This window comes from Protopterus annectens, chromosome 11.part0, assembly GCF_019279795.1.
Source record: "Protopterus annectens isolate FY-2018-M chromosome 11.part0, PAN1.0, whole genome shotgun sequence".
Taxonomy (NCBI): Eukaryota; Metazoa; Chordata; order Ceratodontiformes; family Protopteridae; genus Protopterus; species Protopterus annectens.
In genome coordinates this window covers 1,211,844,199-1,211,867,574 of record NC_056745.1, presented here as the reverse complement: position 1 = coordinate 1,211,867,574, position 23,376 = coordinate 1,211,844,199, and the positions used below count along the sequence as shown (strand labels likewise).

Below are 23,376 nucleotides of genomic sequence, written 5' to 3'. Positions count from 1 at the left end.
TTAGTCAGCTGATCACTTAAGGTATATATGGGCTGTGCTGCCATTAGTTTTTTGTACAGTCTGAAGAAACCCGCTTGGGGTGAAAGCGCCACTGAATAAAGGAAGCTTCTATCCACCTTTTGAGTTGGTGGCTTTTCTTGTTTTGGAGTTCATTTATGTAACCAACAGGTTACTTATTGTGCCAGAATTGGTGATTCATTTGTCGTAGATGTGGTTCGTTCTTTGAAATATTTCAGTATAAGGCAGTCATCCACTGCCTGCAAGCCGCAGCGTTCCTTTCGTGACTGTTTGGAGCTTTTATTTTAACTACGGATCGCTGTTCTTCCGGTGGAGCCTCTGTTGCTGATTTGGTCTTACATTTTTTGTTTCCACACGGAGGATATGGCTTGCACGAACGGAGGTGATGAAATAGAGCTAGCATATGTTCCGGATGCCACTGGTATTACCGAACGGATGCTGGGAAGATTTACTGACTGCATATCAGGTACTGACAATGCCCTGTTGTTTTTTGAGCCAAATGAGGAGCGTGAATCTGAGAAAGATAACGCTGATGATTTGTTAAGGCTAGCGGATGATTTGGAACAGCTCGAGATTGAACTTTTAAAATTAAAGAAATTACAGCTGCAACGGCAGCATTTTGAAGCGTGTCTGCAAAAACGGATTATACCGAGAGGGCTTCGAGTCCTTAAGATGCCTACTACAGGTAACCATTACCCTGAACTATTATTAAAATGGCAGAAGTTAAATATGGAACTGAGTTATAATTACATGAGACTCCTCATTGATTATCACAGACCTGAGGAGGAGTTAATCAAAGAAAAAGTGACTGAGATGTATAGACATATCAATGTAAAGTACCAAACATCCAAAAAGACTTTGGGATTGGATAGATTAATGGACAATGTTTTGTTATATGAGAGGAGGTTAACTAATCAAAAGAAAACAAAAATTGAGAGGGACGTTACTGATTTCAAAAATGGTCATGTCTTTACTTGGCCCAGAACTGTTACACCTAATGTGACATCACACAATACTGTTCCAAGAGAGGTTGAAGTATGTAGTACAAAAAGTAAAAGTAGTAGCAATAATGATGCAAACATTACTAATATATTAACTGATGATGTTTCTACAAACTATATTTTAACCTCTGATAGCGCTTCCACTGGCATGGAGGAAGGCTTGAATAGGAATGTGAATAATGTGAATTTGTATCCTACTGTAATTCAAACCAAAGGAAAGTCGGTTTGTGTAGAGAACAATGTTCCAACCACTGTTAGAGGCATAGTTAACTCAATTAATACCATGAATGGTGATCTGATAGGAACAAAGAAAAAGGTTATCTCTTCAGATAGTGGAAAAGCCACTGACCACATGGTCCCTAGGCATGAGGTTCCTTTCCCCATTCAGTCCCCCCGGTTCAGAGGGAGATCTCGCTCCATGAGCAGGGGGAGACAGAAAAGGAAGGTAACAGATATGGAACAAGCAGGACCAACCCTAAAAAAGATGTGGGGAAAGAAAGGGAATCCTTAGTACTTAACCTTTCTAGGAGAGAGTTAACTGGGTATGAGGAACAAGTCCTTAACAAAGGCCTATCTTTTATACCCTGTAAAACAAGTGATATTACTGATTCCATTATTGACATGAAGCTGTTTGCCAGGAATGTACAGTTGAGATTAGATTTTGGCCTATATGACAAGGACAGAGTAACGGACATTTTTAAACCAGTAAGCACTTACACTCCTGTGTTACACCCTGTAATAGAAACATTCACAAAACTTGTAGAGAGTGATTTATATTCTTATTACTCCAATCGAGATAATAGAACTAAGAGGCATAAGAAAACAAACTTGACACATTTAGAAAGGGAAGCCCTCCAAGCTTTAAAAACGGACATGAACATTATCATCACACCTGCTGATAAAGGTGGTCCTATTGTAGTTATGGACTCTCAACATTATATAAACAATATGAATATTTTATTGAGAACTGACGGATCTTACACAAAGGTTGACATCAATGAAGTGATGTTGAAAATATTTAGAGTGTATGACACAATAGATGACCTACTTAGAAGCAGGTTGATTAGGAAAGATTTTTACAAGTTCCTGAAGGTGAATCATCCATTTATACCCATACTAAAAGGGCTACCCAAAGTGCATAAGGGTCTGGAAAACCCATGAGACCCATTGTATCAGGTCGGGGTTGGTTAACCGAACCGTTCTCACTCTTTGTAGAACATCATTTAAGGACTGTAGTTAATGAAAACCCATATGTATTGAGAGATAGTAAGCATTTCTTGATCGATCTATATGATTTTATGTCAAGTTTAAGTGATGGAGCAGATTATCTTATGGTGACATTTGATGTGAAAAGTTTATTCACAGTCATTCCCAATAAGATAGGCGTGGAGTGTGTACAGAATTATCTTAAAAAGCACACAGAGATGGACATGCAGTTCATTGAGTTATTAGCTTTATTTTTGGAGATCATTCTGGAGAACAATATATTCTTTTTTAATGAAGAAATGTACTTACAAAATGATGGCGTAGCTATGGGCACATCTTGTGCCAATAGCTACGCCAACATTGTTATGGCTGAATGGGAGAAAGAGACACTATTCCCTTCCAAGAGTTACAAACAATATGTACTTTTTTATAAAAGATTTGTGGATGACCTCTTTATGATTTGGGCAGGTAGTGAGTCTTCTCTATTGGCGTTTGAGAAAGAGATTAATGGGTACACTGACTATCTGAAATTTACCATGAATTATTCCCAAGATTTCATCCCTTATCTAGATGTTAATGTCATGAGGCTACCTAATGGAATAGTCAATACATCTGTCCATAGGAAAGAATGTTTCAGAAACACTTTATTACACAGAAGTAGTATGCACCCTAAGCACATCTTTGAGAACGTTGTTAAGGGACAAATTATGAGGGCCTCTAGACTTAATCCCACAGAGTCTGGATATAAAGATGAATTGGAGGGACTCAGAGACAGGTTATTAGAGAGAGACTATAATGCTACACAAATTGATGAAACTGAAATGGAAGTATTGTCTATGAGAAATAATAGAGCCAAACCTTATTTCTCAAACACCATAGAAAATATGAGTGAAAATGAACATATAGACATTAAGCATGGGTTTGATTATGTTAAAATACCTCTCTACTACACAAGTGACATCTTTGATATTAGAGCCATTATAGACAAACATTGGCATGTTCTACGGGTTGAAGATTCCATCAGTAATTTAGTTGGGGCTAGACCTAGATTCAGTTATAAGAACAGTTTGAACCTAAGGAGGATGCTATGTCATAAGAATATTAAGGATGCACCCACACAAGTTTATAACACCATTCCATGCAGTGGTTGTAATCAATGCACATTTATCAACACAGAAACAACCTTCAAACCACCAATGTTAGATAGAACATTCAAATTTTGCACTGGGACAAACTGCAGAACGGCCAACGTTGTATACTTAGCCCTATGTTGCTCCTGCTCAGCGTTCTATATTGGCAAAACCAACAGAACGCTGAGAGAAAGGATTAGGGAGCATGTTTATTGCATGAGGGTAGGTGATGAAAAGAACGCTTTAGCCAAACACCATAAAGCTAAAGGTCCAGCCCATACCTTTAGTTTTCTTGTTATACAGGCAATAGATCCCAATTCTAGAGGTGGTGATCTAGAGAATCTTACACTGGAAATGGAAACCAAGTGGATCATCAGATGTAAGGCAGATTTTTTGCCTGGGCTCAATGATAAAATTAGCCTACAACCTTTTCTCAAGAAGAGAAGGCTGAGAAAGGTGATGAAATAAGATGGCCCTTTATGAGGTAGTACATTGTTCAGTAATGCTGTTCCATAAAAATGTTGTATATTAGTAGAACAGCCTTTTATTTCTAATTTTTTAGTGATGCTTATATTGATTGTGCTCATACATATACACATTAATGCATTTTTCTATGTAATACAGCACCATCTAGTGGTTATGTGGTAAATGTTTATGATGAGTTGAATTGTTTGATTATATATTTTTATATATTTTTAAGCTCCTTTGCATATATTGATGCATCATATTTAGTATATTTTTTAAGCTCCTTTGCACATTTTGATGCATCATATTTAGTATATTGATTGTATAAAAGCTGCTACAAATTGTTATGTTTTAGAATTGTTTATGTTTTAGACTTGTTTTTAAGAATAATGTTTTTAATTGAATTATTAGTCAGCTGATCACTTAAGGTATATATGGGCTGTGCTGCCATTAGTTTTTTGTACAGTCTGAAGAAACCCGCTTGGGGTGAAAGCGCTCACTGAATAAAGGAAGCTTCTATCCACCTTTGAGTTGGTGGCTTTTCTTGTTTTGGAGTTCATTTATGTAACCAACAGGTTACTTATTGTGCCAGAATTGGTGATTCATTTGTCGTAGATGTGGTTCGTTCTTTGAAATATTTCAGTATAAGGCAGTCATCCACTGCCTGCAAGCCGCAGCGTTCCTTTCGTGACTGTTTGGAGCTTTTATTTTAACTACGGATCGCTGTTCTTCCGGTGGAGCCTCTGTTGCTGATTTGGTATTACTTTTAAATAGTTCAAAATAGTGTTAAAACACAATGGTTTTAAAATATATTTTTGTGTGAATTCATAGGTATGTATGTATTGTTCAGACAGACTGAATATTGTTTTGTGTTATACTAGTTTATAAAATTACTGTGCTGTATTAGCAGTATAAAGAGCAGGATGTGATGTTTTTAACAGTTCTGGTGAAATGATGTTATTGTTTACTGTGAAACTAAAGTGCTTCATTTTGAATAAATTGTTTTGGTCACAGCAAACATGTTTATATTTTATTTTGGTTTCTGTTTACGCCTTTTTACAACTTGTGTTGGAGATACTGAAGCAGAGAAATAGAGAATGACTAAAAGGAACAACTGTTAATCATTGGTCAGATGATATACAACTACTAGTAAAATATGATGTTAATGAGATTCACATGTCTGAAGAAAACTGAAATCTAAATAAATTAAATGTTATTGCAATTGTCTTTAAAATAGTAAGATACATTTGAATGTTGATCTTATTCATTTTTGATTTAACTCATTTGTTATAGGCATGAATTGTATATACTGTACATAGTTTTGTTTTTAATTTTAAATATATATATATATATATATATATATATATATATATATATATATATATATATAGGTCTACTTCAGTAGATCGAAATTACACTTAATCGAATCTTACGTTAGCAAGACGACATCACCGAAGTTTGAATAAACTGAAGCTTCACTTTACCATATTTTTCAAAGAGAACAGAGACACGTTGCCAACATGGGGAAATTTGCTCTTTCCCCACTGTAGTGCGATGTCACAGATGGTATATTTAGTTGGGGGGGTGTGGGGGGAGCAGTGCGCTTGACATACTGCTGTTTGTTTTTACGCTGAATGTTGGCCAAATAAAGTACGTTTTAAAAATGCTTGTTTCTCAATACAGAATAAATATAATTGCTTGGAATTATTTTAAACTATTAGATAAGAAAATGTTTTTATTATAAAAAGGTCAAACAACCAATAAAAACTGTTGAAAAAATAATTCCATCTGCCTGCCTACAGTTGTAAGGTGAACCATTTTGGAAAACAGGATAGCTGGAAGGATATGGGGCTTCTATAAAAACAGATGGTTATTACACAGTCTCATGGGCCATGCAATGTAAAAAGAACACAACCCAGAAAATACTTGCCAATAGCTTGCACACTTTTATATTTCTTCTGAAGATACTATATCTACCTTGTAAATATTGTAAATCGCTTCTTATGTCGAATGAATGCATGTAAACTGTTTCCTTACTTTAATCGATTGTTATGTATAATGTTACTACACTTCAATTGTTATGAAGGTATTTCCTAAATGATTCTCCACAGTACAGCCTTCTAGATACATCAAAATTATCTTTGTCAACTAAGCCTGATACAGAATGTTCATTCATGTAAACTGTACTTTATTTTTGTGACTTACTTTTGTATCTTTAATGTTTTATATTATATTGGAGCTTTTCTCTCCATGCCTCCACTGAAAACGGGCACTCATGGGCCCAGTGGACTTCCCCGGTCACCAAACTGAAATAAATAAATATATGATTGTTTATGCATGTTACCCAAGTTATCTACCCTGGTGAAATTAAATAAAAACACTTCCAGAATTTGGTGAAATAAGTGTTAGAAGGCTTTGCTGTTAAGTAAAATACTTTACAGTAGATAACTGCGTACTAAATAAGCCATGGATCCATTTATTTATTTCAGGCATTGTAGAGACCCATTCAATAATGGTATAACTAAAACATGTCTTTTTTCTTTCTTTCAGATCAAGACTCTGACTGTAATTTATGTAACAATGCTCTCAATCAGGTAGGTGTGAACAGCTCACTGGGATTACCTAATGACACAAGTATTAACATGCTTACCTGGATAATGTGTGAAATTTAAGTTAAATGGTCGTTGCTAGTGTCATTTGTTTATTTACTGGAGCAATGGTCAGACATGGCTAAAACTCAAAGATATTAAGTTCCCAGGTATGAATTTATGTCGACGCACCCACTGTTTATACACCATATTTATAATCTAACAAGATCGCCTTCATTTGGCAAGCAAGACACAAGTAAACATTTGTTTTGGAAGCAAACAGAAACTTTACTTATGCAAAACAACCAAACAGAAAAAGCTTGAATTGCATCATACATAAAAACAAATATAAAACAGGACTTGAATATGGCTTACTACGTCTTGTACTACACACAGCCCATAAAACCCACAGAATACAAATTCCTGAGAATAAAATCTGCAGATTCATACTTTTGTCTGACCCCTTTCTGCACCATTGTAAATTACTTGAAAATAACTGGTTTTCCTGACTACTAGGGTATTTCTTCTATGTATACTAATATTCTAGATAATAAAACAAAGCTATTTATTTGTTGTTATTTAACAACAAATGATTCTTTGTTCCATATGACTTTTTTAATGCCTTTTGGTTCTATTGCCATAATTTAATTTTCTTCTAAATTACTGTAAACTCTGTCAGCATCAATTCCAGTGTATAATTTATACATCATCGAAAGGCAAGTTATTGGTCTATAGTTTTTAGGGTAGCTTGCAGGTTCACTGTTAAGTAGGAGCATTGTTTTTCCTGTTAGCCAGGTTGGTGTCTGTTCAGGGTGTGCATATAAATAGTTTTTACTCATGGCTAAATCTTTGTGCAAAGATGTTAATACTTTAAACCAGAAGTTAGGTACTGCATCTGGCTCTGGGGTTTTCCAGTTAGAGGCTTTGTTTTATCTTTGTTTCAATCTCTTTGTCTGTTACTTCATCTCCTTTCATATCCTGTACCTTTAAACTTCTTTTTCTTTTACTTCTATCCATTTAACATGTTTATGTTCCACAGGATCTTCATAAATACTTCTCCAAAATGTATCTGTTTCTTCTTTTTTGGCGGTCTTTCAATTCCTTTTATCTTATTTACCAATCCTGTCTAAAGCTTTTTGAGTCATCAATAAATTGTTCATTTTGTACTAGTTTTTCCACCTGTGCTGAGATTTTAGTTTATTTGTGATAGCGCATGATAGATCCTGGTCTGTTCTAACACTGCGCATTGCCTTTATTACGTCTATCTTTCTTAGTATTTTTGTTGATTTGTTCCCTCTCTTCTAACAGCAACACTTCTTATCTTTAATTGCTTTATAGTTTTCTCTATTCAATATTTCCATGATGGTATTTGATTTCTCCCCTTCCTTTCCCTCACTGTCCTATGTTCTTGTGGTAGAACTTTGTCCGTTATTAACTTAGCTGCACAGTAATATATCCTGCTTACTTCTGTTATATTGCATGGATCTCTGTGGACAGTCCTAGTTACTGTATTAATTTGTTTTATCAAACTTCTGACTTTTTGGGTTTTATTGACCTTCTGCAGTCTATTTCTTTCATTGATTTTAATATGTCTGTCTCTATTAAATCAAGCAACTCTTCTCTTAACTCATTTTCTTCTAAACTGAGGGCATTTTTTCTGTATAGACCTTGTTGTGTAAAGTCTTTGCCTGCAGTACACAATGTCCAGGGTTTGATCCTGACCTCCAGTCACTATCTTAGTGGAGTTTGCATGTTTCCCCATCTGTGTGGGGTTTCTTCTCAACTGTGATGTACGATAGCTCCTAGACAGGAGAACTCGGAGACCACAGATCGCATGCTGCATTAGGGCTATGGACCTTTAATGGTTCCTTGTTGTATTTTTTTTTCTACAGAGAAGTCTGTCTTCTACACTTCTGTTTTCAGTGGTAAAGTTTATTAGTAAATGTGATTGATATCAAACTCCCTAAAGACTTTTTGTTTGTTATGTGTAGATACAGTGATATATAATGACTAAGGTTGTTGCCTTTTAGACACAAGGTCCAGAGTTTGATGTTGACTTCCTGTTACTGTCTTTGTGGAGTTTGCATGCTGGCCTCTCTCTATGTGGTATTTCTTGTGAACTGTGTGTGCAGTTTCCCCTAGACAGGACACCACGGACTGCATGCTGCGTTGGAATAGCCACTCTGGTCTTTAAATTGGCTGTTATGGATTTGATCACATTTTCTAATATTGCCAGAAAAAGGCAGAGGTATTGGCTGATAAGTGACATGATGACTCAACCTACTCTGACCTCCATCGGGTCCCCTTGCTAATGATGGAAGGAATCTATGGGCCCTTTTGGCCAGTGTGTACCTGCAGTAAAGTCCAGCAGTCCAGAACCAGTAAGCTACTGGCAGCTGATGACCAGTTGCCCAGCTGTATTTACATATGATAGCACTGTTGAGGGTTGAGATGGTGGCCTAATGGTTAAGGTGTTTGCCTTACAAACACAAGGTGCAGGGTTTGAGTCTCACAAGGGATAATTGGCTAGGCTTAAAAAGGCTCGCAAGGGCAGTTAGCTTAGTACTAACCTATGAACCTACTACCCTTATCTAAAGCTGAAACTTCCATTAGCAGAAAACAGTTTTGGGCTAAGGAGCTATTAAAGCAAAAAATTCTCATTGGCATGCCCCTTCCACCATTTAAAACCATCATTGGATCAAGGGCCTTCCTTATAGAAGGGACTTCCTATCTAGAACCACCTACCAAATGAAGTTAAAAATTAAGAAACCAAAAAAACATCTCTGTACAGAATATACCTGCAACTACTACCATGATAATGGTTAATGTAACACAATTTCTACATACTAGATCCTAGGTTTTATTGATTAAACTCTATGTTTGAATTTATTGTTAACATTGTAATAACAATGTCTGAAATTTTTTATATTTGTACTACCTGTAATTTGTATATATTACTGAGGCCCGAGTTAACAACTACCACCACCAGTACTGTTGGCCAAAAGAGTGCTGGTGGAAATTGGGCTACTGTTGGCCGAAGGAGGAGAAGAGGGGGAAGGCATGCCCAAAGGCAGTAAAGGCTAAGACTGTGGTAGTGAGGGTCAGAACTTTGAATGTTGGCTGGTATAGGGAGAGAGCTAGCTGATATGATGGACAGAAGGATGGTTGGTACATTGTGTGTGCAAGAGACCAGATGGAAGGGGAGCAAGGCTAGGTGTATCAGAGGTGGGTTCAAATTGTTCTATCATGGTGTGGATGGGAGGAGAAATGGCATAGAGGTTATCCTGAAGGAACAGTATGCTAAGAGTGTTTTGGAGGTGAAAAGAGTGTTGGATAGAGTGATGTTTATGAATCTGGAAATTGATGGTGTAATGATGAATGTTGTTAGTGCATATGCTCCACAAGTTGGGTGTGCGATGGATGAGAAAGAAAATTTTTGGAGTGAGTTGGATGAGGTGGTGATGACTGTACCCAAGGGTGAGAGAGTGGTGATTGGAGCAGATTTCAATGGGCATGTTGGTGAAGGGAACAGAGGGGATGAGGAAGTGATGGGTAGGTATGGTGTTAAGCAAAGGAATGCAGAAGGTCAGATGGTAGTGGATTTTGAAAAAAGGATGGACATGGCTGTGGTGAATACGTATTTCAACAAGAGAGAGGAGCATAGGGTGACATACAAGAGTGGAGGAAAATGCACACAGGTGGATTATATCTTATGTAGAAGGGCTAGCCTGAAGGAGATTGGAGACTGTAAAGTGGTGGCAGGGGAAAGTGTAGTTAGGCAACATAGGATGGTGGTTTGTAGGATGACATTGGTGATCAAGAAGAGGAGGAAGAGTTTGAGGGCAGCACCAAGGATCAAATGGTGGAAATTAAAAAAGAGTAATCGTGAGGCGGAGTTCGGGGAAGAGTTAAGACAGGCACTGGGTGGCAGTGTAGAGTTACCGAATAGCTGGGTAACTACAGCAGAGCTAGTAAGGGAGATGGCTAGAAAGGTGCTTGGTGTGACATCTGGAAAGAAGGAGGACAAGAAGACCTGGTGGTGGAATGAGGAAGTACAGGAGAGTATACAGAGAAAGAGGTTGGCGAAGAAGTGGGATTGTCAGAGAGATGAAGAAAATAAACAGGAGTATAAGGAGATGAGGTGCATGGCAAAGAGAGAGGTGGTGAAGGCTAAGGATAAGGCTTATGAAGAGTTGTATGAAAGGCTTGACACTAAGGAGGGAGAAAAGGACCTGTACCGATTGGCTAGACAGAGGGATCGAGTTAGTAAAGATGTGCAGCAGGTAAAGGTGATAAAGGATAATAAGGGAAACATACTCACAAGCGAGGAGAGTGTGCTGAGCAGATGGAAAGAGTACTTTGAGGGGCTGATGAATGAAGAGAATGAGAGGGAGAGAAGGTTGGATGATGTACGGATAGTGAATCATGAAGTGCAGTGGATTAGCAAGGAGGAAGTAAGGACAGCTATGAAGAGGATGAAGAATGGAAAGGCTGTTGGTCGAGATGACATACCTGTGGAAGCATGGAGGTGTTTAGGTGAAATGGCAGTGGAGTTTTTAACTAGATTGTTTAATGAAATCTTAGAAAGTGAGAGGATGCCTGAGGAATGGAAAAAAAGTGTTTTGGTACCGATTTTTAAGAATAAGGATGATGTGCAGAGCTGTAGTAACTGCAGAGGGATTAAATTAATCAGTCACAGCATAAAGTTATGGGAAAGAGTAGTGGGAGCTAGGTTAAGAAGGGAGGTGATGATTAGTGATCAGCAGTATGGTTTCATGCCAGGAAAGAGCACTACAGATGCGATGTTTGCTCTGAGAGTGTTGATGGAAAAGTAAAGAGAAAGTCAGAAGGAGTTGCATTGTGTCTTTGTGGACTTGGAGAAAGCATATGACAGGGTGCCTAGAGAGGAGTTGTGGTATTGTATGAGGAAGTTGGGAGTGTCAGAGAAGTATGTAAGGTGGTACAGGATATGTATAAGGGTAGTAAGACAGCGGTGAGGTCTGCGGTGGGAGTGACAGATACGTTTAAGGTGGAGGTGGGATTACATCAAGGATCAGCTCTGAGCCCTTTCTTATTTGCAATGGTGATGGACAGGTTGACAGACGGGATCAGACAGGAGTCCCCGTGGACTGTGATGTTTGCAGATGACATTGTGATCTGTAGTGAGAGTAGGAAATAGGTGGAGGAGACCCTGGAGAGGTGGAGATATGCGCTAGAGAGATGAGGAATGAAGGTCAGCAGAACTAAGATAGAATATGTGTGTGAATGAGAGGGAGGATACAGGAATGGTGGGGATGCAGGGAGTAGAGGTGGTGAAGGTGGATGAGTTTAAATACTTGGGATCAACAGTTCAGAGTAATTGTGAGTGTGAAAGAGAGGTGAAGAAGAGAGTACAGGCAGGATGGAGTGGGTGGAGAAGAGTGTTAGGAGTGATTTGTGACAGACGAGTACCAGTAAAAGTGAAAGGGAAGGTCTACAAGAGGGTAGTGAGACCAGCTATGTTATATGGGTTGGAGACAGTGGCATTGACAAAAAGGCAGGAGTCAGAGCTGGATGTGGCAGAGTTAAAGATGTTAAGATTTGCACTGGGTGTGACAAGGGTGGACAGGATTAGGAATAAGTATATTAGAGGGTCAGCATTTGTTTTCTATAGTTTTTAGGGTAGCTTGCAGGTTCACTGTTAAGTAGGAGCATTGTTTTTCCTGTTAGCCAGGTTGGTGTCTGTTCAGGGTGTGCATATAAATAGTTTTTACTCATGGCTAAATCTTTGTGCAAAGATGTTAATACTTTAAACCAGAAGTTAGGTACTGCATCTGGCTCTGGAGTTTTCCACTTAGAGGCTTTGTTTTATCTTTGTTTCAATCTCTTTGTCTGTTACTTCATCTCCTTTCATATCCTGTACCTTTAAACTTCTTTTTCTTTTACTTCTATCCATTTAACATGTTTATGTTCCACAGGATCTTCATAAATACTTCTCCAAAATGTATCTGTTTCTTCTTTTTTGGCGGTCTTTCAATTCCTTTTATCTTGTTTACCAATCCTGTCTAAAGCTTTTTGGGTCATCAATAAATTGCTCATTTTGTACTAGTTTTTCCACCTGTGCTGAGATTTTAGTTCATTTGTGATAGCGCATGATAGATCCTGGTCTGTTCTAACACTGCGCATCGCCTTTATTACGCCTATCTTTCTTAGTATTTTTGTTGATTTGTTCCCTCTCTTCTAACAGCAACACTTCTTATCTTTAATTGCTTTATAGTTTTCTCTATTCAATATTTCCATGATGGTATTTGATTTCTCCCCTTCCTTTCCCTCACTGTCCTATGTTCTTGTGGTAGAACTTTGTCCGTTATTAACTTAGCTGCACAGTAATATATCCTGTTTACTTCTGTTATAATGCATGGATCTCTGTGGACAGTCCTAGTTACTGTATTAATTTGTTTTATCAAACTTCTGACTTTTTGGGTTTTATTGACCTTCTGCAGTCTGTTTCTTTCATTGATTTTAATATGTCTGTCTCTATTAAATCAAGCAACTCTTCTCTTAACTCATTTTCTTCTAAACTGAGGGCATTTTTTCTGTATAGACCTTGTTGTGTAAAGTCTTTGCCTGCAGTACACAATGTCCAGGGTTTGATCCTGACCTCCAGTCACTATCTTAGTGGAGTTTGCATGTTTCCCCATCTGTATGGGGTTTCTTCTCAACTGTGATGTACGATAGCTCCTAGACAGGAGAACTCGGAGTCCACAGATTGCATGCTGCATTAGGGCTATGGACCTTTAATGGTTCCTTGTTGTATTTTTTTTTTTCTACAGAGAAGTCTGTCTTCTACACTTCTGTTTGCAGTGGTAAAGTTTATTAGTAAATGTGATTGATATCAAACTCCCTAAAGACTTTTTGTTTGTTATGTGTAGATACAGTGATATATAATGACTAAGGTTGTTGCCTTTTAGACACAAGGTCCAGAGTTTGATGTTGACTTCCTGTTACTGTCTTTGTGGAGTTTGCATGCTGCCCTTTCTCTATGTGGTATTTCTTCTCAACTGTGTGTGCAGTTTCCCCTAGACAGGACACCACGGACTGCATGCTGCGTTGGAATAGCCACTCTGGTCTTTAAATTGGCTGTTATGGATTTGATCACATTTTCTAATATTGCCAGAAAAAGGCAGGGGTATTGGCTGATAAGTGACATGATGACTCAACCTACTCTGACCTCCATTGGGTCCCCTTGCTAATGATGGAAGGAATCTATGGGCCCTTTTGGCCAGTGTGTACCTGCAGTAAAGTCCAGCAGTCCAGAACCAGTAAGCTACTGGCAGCTGGTGACCAGTTGCCCAGCTGTATTTACATATGATAGCACTGTTGAGGGTTGAGATGGCGGCCTAATGGTTAAGGTGTTTGCCTTACAAACACAAGGTGCAGGGTTTGAGTCTCACAAGGGATAATTGGCTAGGCTTAAAAAGGCTGGCAAGGGCAGCTAGCTTAGTACTAACCTATGAACCTACTACCCTTATCTAAAGCTGAAACTTCCATTAGCAGAAAACAGTTTTGGGCTAAGGAGCTATCAAAGCAAAAATTTCTCATTGGCATGCCCCTTCCACCATTTAAAACCATCATTGGATCAAGGGCCTTCCTTATAGAAGGGACTTGCTATCTAGAACCACCTACCAAATGAAGTTAAAAATTAAGAAACCAAAAAAAACATCTCTGTACAGAATATACCTGCAACTGCTACCATGATAATGGTTAATGTAACACAATTTCTATGTACTAGATCCTAGGTTTTATTGATTAAACTCTATGTTTGACTTTATTGTTGACATTGTAATAACAATGTCTGAAATTTTTTATATTTGTACTACCTGTAATTTGTATATATTACTGAGGCCCGGTTTAACAACTGCCACCACCAGTACTGTTGGCCAAAAGAGTGCTGGTGGAAATTGGGCTACTGTTGGCCGAAGGAGGAGAAGAGGGGGAAGGCATGCCCAAAGGCAGGTAAAGGCTAGGACTGTGGTAGTGAGGGTCAGAACTTTGAATGTTGGCTGGTATAGGGAGAGAGCTAGCTGATATGATGGACAGAAGGATGGTTGGTACATTGTGTGTGCAAGAGACCAGATGGAAGGGGAGCAAGGCTAGGTGTATCAGAGGTGGGTTCAAATTGTTCTATCATGGTGTGGATGGGAGGAGAAATGGCATAGAGGTTATCCTGAAGGAACAGTATGCTAAGAGTGTTTTGGAGGTGAAAAGAGTGTTGGATAGAGTGATGTTTATGAATCTGGAAATTGATGGTGTAATGATGAATGTTGTTAGTGCATATGCTCCACAAGTTGGGTGTGCGATGGATGAGAAAGAAAATTTTTGGAGTGAGTTGGATGAGGTGGTGATGACTGTACCCAAGGGTGAGAGAGTGGTGATTGGAGCAGATTTCAATGGGCATGTTGGTGAAGGGAACAGAGGGGATGAGGAAGTGATGGGTAGGTATGGTGTTAAGCAAAGGAATGCAGAAGGTCAGATGGTAGTGGATTTTGAAAAAAGGATGGACATGGCTGTGGTGAATACGTATTTCAACAAGAGAGAGGAGCATAGGGTGACATACAAGAGTGGAGGAAAATGCACACAGGTGGATTATATCTTATGTAGAAGGGCTAGCCTGAAGGAGATTGGAGACTGTAAAGTGGTGGCAGGGGAAAGTGTAGTTAGGCAACATAGGATGGTGGTTTGTAGGATGACATTGGTGATCAAGAAGAGGAGGAAGAGTCTGAGGGCAGCACTAAGGATCAAATGGTGGAAATTAAAAAAGAGTAATTGTGAGGTGGAGTTCGGGGAAGAGTTAAGCCAGGCACTGGATGGCAGTGTAGAGTTACCGAATAGCTGGGTAACTACAGCAGAGCTAGTAAGGGAGATGGCTAGAAAGGTGCTTGGTGTGACATCTGAAAAGAGAAAGGAGGACAAGGAGACATGGTGGTGGAATGAGGAAGTACAGGAGAGTATACAGAGAAAGAGGTTGGCGAAGAAGTGGGATTGTCAGAGAGATGAAGAAAATAAACAGGAGTATAAGGAGATGAGGTGCATGGCAAAGAGAGAGGTGGCGAAGGCTAAGGATAAGGCATATGAATAGTTGTATGAAAGGCTGGACACTAAGGAGGGAGAAAAGGACCTGTACCAACTGGCTAGACAGAGGGACCGAGCTAGGAAAGATGTGCAGCAGGTAAAGGTGATAAAGGATAATAAGGGAAACATACTCACAAGCAATGAGAGTGTGCTGAGCAGATGGAAAGAGTACTTTGAGGGGCTGATGAATGAAGAGAATGAGAGGGAGAGAAGGTTGGATGATGGGCGGAGAGAGAATCATGAAGTGCAGTGGGTTAGCAAGGAGGAAGTAAGGATAGCTATGAAGAGGATGAAGAATGGAAAGGCTGTTGGTCCAGGTGACATACTTGTGGAAGCATGGAGGTGTTTAGGTGAAATGACAGTGGAGTTTTTAACTAGATTGTTTAATGAAATCTTGGAAAGTGAGAGGATGCCTGAGGAATGGAAAAAAAGTGTTTTGGTACCGATTTTTAAGAATAAGGATGATTTGCAGAGCTGTAGTAACTGCAGAGGGATTAAATTAATCAGTCACAGCATGAAGTTATGGGAAAGAGTAGTGGGAGCTAGGTTAAGAAGGGAGGTGATGATTATTGATCAGCAGTATGGTTTCATGCCAGGAAAGAGCACTACAGATGTGATGTTTGCTCTGAGAGTGTTGATGGAGAAGTAAAGAGAAGGTCAGAAGAAGTTGCATTGTGTCTTTGTGGACTTGGAGAAAGCATATGACAGGGTGCCTAGAGAGGAGTTGTGGTATTGTATGAGGAAGTTGGGAGTGTCAGAGAAGTATGTAAGAGTGGTACAGGATATGTATAAGGGTAGTAAGACAGCAGTGAGGTCTGCGGTGGGAGTGACAGATGCGTTTAAGGTGGAGGTGGGATTACATCAAGGATCAGCTCTGAGCCCTTTCTTATTTGCAATGGTGATGGACAGGTTGACAGACGGGATCAGACAGGAGTCCCCGTGGACTGTGATGTTTGCAGATGACATTGTGATCTGTAGTGAGAGTAGGGAACAGGTGGAGTAGACCCTGGAGAGATGGAGATATGCTCTAGAGAGAAGAGGAATGAAGGTCAGCAGGACTAAGACAGAATATGTGTGTGAATGAGAGGGAGGATACAGGAATGGTGAGGATGCATGGAGTAGAGTTGGTGAAGATGGATGAGTTTAAATACTTGGGGTCAACAGTTCAGAGTAATTCTGAGTGTGAAAGAGAGGTGAAGAAGAGAGTACAGGCAGGATGGAGTGGGTGGAGAAGAGAGTTAGGAGTGATTTGTGACAGACGAGTACCAGTAAGAGTGAAAGGGAAGGTCTACAAGAGGGTAGTGAGACCAGCTATGTTATATGGGTTGGAGACAGTGGCATTGACAAAAAGGCAGGAGTCAGAGCTGGATGTGGCAGAGTTAAAGATGTTAAGATTTGCACTGGGTGTGACAAGGGTGGACAGGATTAGGAATAAGTATATTAGAGGGTCAGCCCAGGTTGGAAGGTTTGGAGACAAAGCCAGAGAGGCAAGATTACGTTGGTTTGGACATGTGCTGAGGAGGGATGCAGAGTATATTGGGACAAAAATGCTAAGGATGAAGCTGCCAGGTAACAGGAAAAGAGGAAGGCCTAAGATAAGGTTTATGGATGTGGTGAGAGAGGACATGCAGGTGGTTGGTGTGACAGAGCAAGATGCAGAGGACATGAAGAAATGGAAACAGATGATCCACTGTGGTGACCCCTAACGGGAGCAGCTGAAAGAAGAAGAAGAAGAAGACTGTGACTATTGAAATGATGTATTGAAATGATATATGTTGCACAATGATTTCCTTTATGTTAAACTTTGTGATAAACTACTGTATGTCTCTTCTTGTAGTACTTTGTGAAATTCCTGTATACTGTTCCTTGAGCTTAGGTCATGGTTGAAAAGGGTCAAGAGATCAGTCCACTTACCCAGTTATCAAATAGTAATAAACATAAAAATAAATAAATAAATAAATGAATGAATGAATGAATGAATGAATGAATGAATAAATAAATAAAATAAATAAAGGCTACTACATGTAAACAGCTTGGGAGAGCAAAACAAGTTCTTTCCACCATACACTGCATACTGAGTACTTCTCTCTCTTTCTCCAGTAGATGCCAGCACTGCAATGGCCTGAACCACCTTCCTCCACCCTCCCCAATGGGCAATCAGCATTGCCAACTCACATCCAATGTGACTCATCAGCTCCTCTAGTGCCCAGGTTGCTAGTTGATCTTGGTTTTCAGGTGCACATTCAGAGTTCTGTCTATCTACACCACAGACCTAATGCCTGTATCATATGAATTTAGCACCATTAAGTACAGCATTCAGAAAAGTACAGAGGCTGAGTGCTGCTTTGCGTTTTGTGCTTTGACTCTATTATCATTTCATTGTGCACTTAGGACAGTCAAAATATTATTTTTCATTCAAACTGCAGTAATGTTTCTAGAAATATCATGTTAACAGTCAGGCCACAGACTTCCCCATGGTATATGATAGACTGTTTAGTGTCAAGCTTTACTAATTTACTAATACCATACAGACGCAGGAATGTAAAAACTTGGATAGACATAGGAAAATGTATTGCCCACCACCATTAAAGCTTGTGTAGTATAACATTCTGAATGTACTCATGTTTTGATATTTTTTAATTTGTACTTACTATTGATTATACACCTTTACTTGTTATTGCTGTCGTATAGCTTCAGTCCAAGCCAGCATTCATCACTGCCAATTTTTTGTTTATTTTATGCAACTAGAACATTGGCTGAAAAGGGATCCTAGTGATCCAGTAAGCCTACCTGTGAAATAACCAGATAAATATACAATACGCTGTTGCCATTATTCCACTACTCTACAAGGTGCTGCTAACTCAGAGCTTTCATATCACAGGGATGAACTACTCAGCACATCAGCTAAAGGACTTCTCCCCAAAGAGGACTGTGGGAAAAGAGAGAATGAAATAAGGCAGAATGTTAACCTCATTAAAAAGGCAGATTAGACAGACTAGCCCCGGGATTCAGGAAGGATGATTTTTTGTGCAAGAACAATGTAAGAGCTCCTGCATGGAAAATGGCCGCAGAGCGATTCAGGATAGTGCCGTTTTCACGTGCACAAGTGGTCCTATACTGTTTTAGCACGGAAAACTGGACAATATGCAAGTCACCTCATATGCTGGGGAAAACCATGCAAATGAGGTGATTTAGCAATTCACCAAGCTGCCAGGTCTCCATGTTAGTACAGTGTTAGTGCAGAAATGTATTCAGAAAATAACTGAGTACATTTCTGCAACTGACAAAACGGAGGCATGACAGCTCGTTAAAAAGCATGTATTATGTACAATAGACATGCCAATGGCCAAATATAAGGCCATTAGCATGAAAATTGATTAATTATTATGAAAATTAAACTTTTTTTGGGGGGCCGCTCTCGGACATTTAAGCATAGGGCAGCAGCGCACAAACAGGATCGTGCTGAAAAAAAAAAAATTGGAAAACTCAATTTTAAGTTAAATCTGCATTTTGCCATTATAGTCTGGCATGCAGAATTTAAACAATACCAGGGAGCACTGGTTGTCAAGGGGAAAGGCTCCATTTTAGTGCAGTAACTAACGACCTACACACTGGGGTATGCAAATGAAGGAGTTATACTGAATCACATATTTCTTCAAAGTGTCAGCTTGTACCTAACCATGTAGGTACAGCAATACAACAGTGCAAGTCTAAGAGCTGGATGACTTCATAAGGGGGTATGTCATGCTTGCTGTAAGCTCATTGGAGCTCTGTGGCCTGTGTTTGCCCTTAGCAAAGCACAGCTAAAGAAGGGGGTGTGTCATATGTGCCCGAGCACTGTCATAGCCAAAATGGGTGTGCGTGCCATGCACCAGGTTTTAAACATTAAAAAAAAAAAAGAGGAAATGGCAGTACTGTTTACATTGCAGCAGTATTTATGCGCAGCATGCCTCGGGGCTTAAATAGGGAGGAAGTGGGAAGGGGAAACAGCAGTAGGAAGGCATACAAGGATAACTAGCATAGCTGGCAGGTGGAATGTATCAGAATCAGCCAATTACAGATGCAGCAGCCCAGCACACTACTATAAACTATGCAAACATCTCTCAGACTGGTTTTGTGGAAACGGTAGTAGGAAGGCAATCATGGAGAACTAGCATAGCTGGCCGGTGGAATGTATCAGAATCAGCCAATTACACATGCAGCAGCCCAGCACACTACTATAAACTATGCAAACACCTTTCAGACTGTTTTTTCCCCACAAACTCTATACCACCATTGTACACAGATGGGGGATTTTTAACCGGCAAAACTAACTAAAAATGTTAGAGGCTGCTGCTGCTTTAATCCATCAATATGTGCTAGAGAGTGAGGGTGGTGAGGATGAGAATGCTGACAACCGACCCACAGTGAGGAGGAGAAGATTGTACAGACCCAGGGTAACCTACCAGGGCCTACATGAGCTGGAGATAGTGGAACACTATAGGGTGGACAGGAACATTCTATAGCAAGTCATCGAGCTGTGCTGGCCACACCTCATACACAGAACTAACAGAGGGGAACCCATCCCAGTGGATAGCAAGGTATGTGCAGGCTTAAGAATACTAGCCACAGGTACCTTCCAAAGACCAACTGGGGATATCATGGGGGTCGCACAGGCATCAGCATCCAGGGTACTCCACCAGTTCATTGTGCACATGTCATGGAGCACATATATTTTCCCAGCAGCCGTGAGGCATTGACCAGAAATATGTGTCCCTTCCACTGTATAGCAGAATACCCTGAGGTAGTCGGTGCTATAGACTGCATGTACATATGGTGAGCGGGGTAGGGTCTACATAAACTGCAAGGGCTTCCCTTTCATCAACTGCCAGGTTGTGTGTGATGCCCAGGGCATTATCATGAGCATGTATGCTGGCAGCCCTGAAAGCTATCACGACTCCCACATCTGGCATTGCTCACAGCTGTATCAGGGGTTTGTCAGGAGGGACATCCCATATGGCCATCTAGTGGGGGATGCTGGCTATGCACTGGAGCCATGGCTGATGACACCCATCAGAAAATGCACACACACCCAAACAAGCACACCATAATGAGGCACACGCACAAACTAGGATCATTGTAGAGTGTGTGTTTGGGATGCTCAAGTCATGATTCCGCTGCCTTGAAATATCCAGTGGAGCCTTGCAGTACTCTCCAGCTACATGTACACAAATGTTCATAGTATATGCCATGCTACGCAATATGATCCTGTGGAAACAGCTGCAGCAGAAACAGCATGGGGCAGGGCCACACAGCCCCCCACCATTGCCAAGGCCAGCACAGGCACAGAGGGACTTATAGGAGGAACTTCCTGAGCCTGCCCCTGTAGGCCGAAGAAGGCATGCCCAGTATGCCCAGGCCTTGGCAAAGAGGTAATGCATAGCACACACACTGACACTGTAGGGACCCAAGGACTGATACATCTCTCTGACTCGCACATACAGCAAAAGGGATACCAAACTTGACACTACCTGTGCTTTACCATGAATAGGGAGTGTACTATGTGCATCTGACATAATCAGGCCTCCAGCACCATCCTCAATACTGGCCCAGCAACAAGGTAAGTCACCCTTCCTATCAATTACTGAATGGAGTAGTATGTTCTGATAGTTGTATGTATGGTATGGATGCAAGCATGCAAGGAAATTGGTTGGCTGAATGGGATAGCAGCAGACAGCTGACAGCTATATGGGACAGCAGGAAATCCATAACAAATACTGGTGTCAACATACTAGGCAGTACTACACAAGGTGTCAACTTTCACCACAGTACATGTGATGGCCAAATAACTGTGGGTGTCAATAGGGCACACACATGGATGTCAATGAAGGTCACATACCCACCACCAGCCTCACCCAGCAGGACAGGTATAGATGACCATAAAGGAAGGCCGGGCTAAGGCCCACAAATGATGGCAATGGTGAACAGCCCCCCGCCCCAGACCTACACACACATACTGCAACAAGTATGGCAGTTGCATTTTAGTTCTGAAGGGTAAGAAGTCTGAAACTGAAATTTATGCCATTAAAATCTAACATGTGCACTCTACTGATATGCCTCCTTTCTGCATGATAGGTCACAATACAATATGAAATGGAAGCCAGCAGAGTAATCAAAATGCCAGTACAGTCACTGCAAATCTTTAAAGTCCTCAGGTTTGCACCACCTCCCACAATCCCATGTAGAAATGCAGTAACATGTAAGCTTGTGGAGTAATATCACTAGAGCACAGATTGCCAGAGCTGTCCCAATCTATATTGTTACATGTGTGCAATATGCAGGGGTCAGTGTGGTAAGTTTGTTGTGTGTTTAATATTGCCTGGAAGTGGTCAGCATGTGGGCCTGGATGGTTGTGTCTCAGTGGCCTAGGTACAGTACAGTGGTCGACAGGGCCATGTTTCAACAACGGAAGTACCAGCCACACTACTTCTCAGCTACACCCATGTTAGCAGTTGAACATACTCACTGTCCAGATGTCAATATATGTCACTGTTGGAAAGCTGGGCATGCCATGAATGGTGGCCCATACATAGAAACAGTACACAGGTGGAAGTAAGCTACACAGAGTGTATATAAAGTAACTGTCAACTGCACATAACTTTGGAATTATGCATAGAGATTAGCATCACATTAGTTGTCCATCTAGTATAGAATACTGGTAGTCTGGCCAATCTCTGGCAGACCACAAAAGGCACAATTATAAAGTAATGACAGGCTTCCCATGTTCACACACAAGCCAGCATAAGGGGAATGTCCCAGGTATATCTGTGAGTCAGTGCCAGTGGCTTCCATATCACACATGCACCCAGCTCACCCCACCATCAGCCACAGGTTTATTACAGGTCATATATTTGCTGTAAGGAATGAGTACATCATGAACCCATCTCTGTATGGGAATACATACATGATGCTGCATGCTGAATAGGTGTCCCTGCAGGTGTGTCCCTGGCTGTAAGCAGCAACCTGACTGCATCCAGACATGTGGATCAGTATGAACATGACGGATTAACAGGAACACCTCAACTGCTTACTACTGTCACCCCAGGGTAATCCATTGGCTTGCAGCCTGGGCATGTATGAGTGACAGAATGCACTGGCTTGCTACAGATAGCCTGCAGAACTCTAACATGCCCTACAGTCCTCTGGCAAAGGCCCTGGCAAAGGCCCATGCTTCACCCATAATGTATGGAATGTCAGGGGGTTCTAACAACCTAACACAGTAAAAAGAAAACAAATGCAAGGCCATGCTGACAAATGTCAGTAACATGCCTCCCCATGTTCTATTGCAAGAATTGTGGACCAGGCTATAACCATTACTGGGATAAAGGCCCAACTATAAGGATACCTTGGTGGTATTGCTTTCCTAATGTTAGGAAGAGGAGAGAATAACAGAGGGGGGGGGGTGTAGAAGCATGGATGTCATGGAGTGTGTAAAGTCTGAAACTCTAATTTCTTCCCATACTACCCCCTGCCTGCAAACCCATGAATGAATAGCCACAAAACTGCTTGTAAACTACAATGTAAAGGTAAACTGACCAGATATATGAGTCCTGCCTCTGGATAACCTGGGTGTATCTGTAGAGCTGAGAGGTATGGCCACAGCAGGATATGGCCATTCCGTTAAGTGGTGAAAAGCACAAGAAGGGGATCCTCAGCCAGCATACTACAAAGGTGCTGAACCATTTACACAGAACCAGCAGTCTATTGTCTGTAGCTACCCATCCACAGTGGCAGGAGTGTGCCAGAATGTGTAGTCGATATGCCTCAGGATATTGGTCTCAGCTTCATTCATCTTGTATTTCCCTGGTAAATAACTGT

At 40.5% G+C, this 23,376-nt stretch overlaps 1 protein-coding gene across 2 annotated transcripts in view; it reads left to right on the top strand.

Moving 5' to 3' along the window:
* Nucleotides 1–23,376, top strand: part of LOC122815790 (transmembrane protein 116-like) — a 520,221-nt gene that overhangs the window by 123,226 nt on the left and 373,619 nt on the right. For both annotated transcript variants that reach the window (XM_044088571.1, XM_044088569.1), the window contains exon 2: nt 6,371–6,414. In XM_044088571.1, coding sequence (XP_043944506.1) covers nt 6,371–6,414 — 44 coding nt within the window. The remainder of the gene's footprint in view (nt 1–6,370; nt 6,415–23,376) is intronic.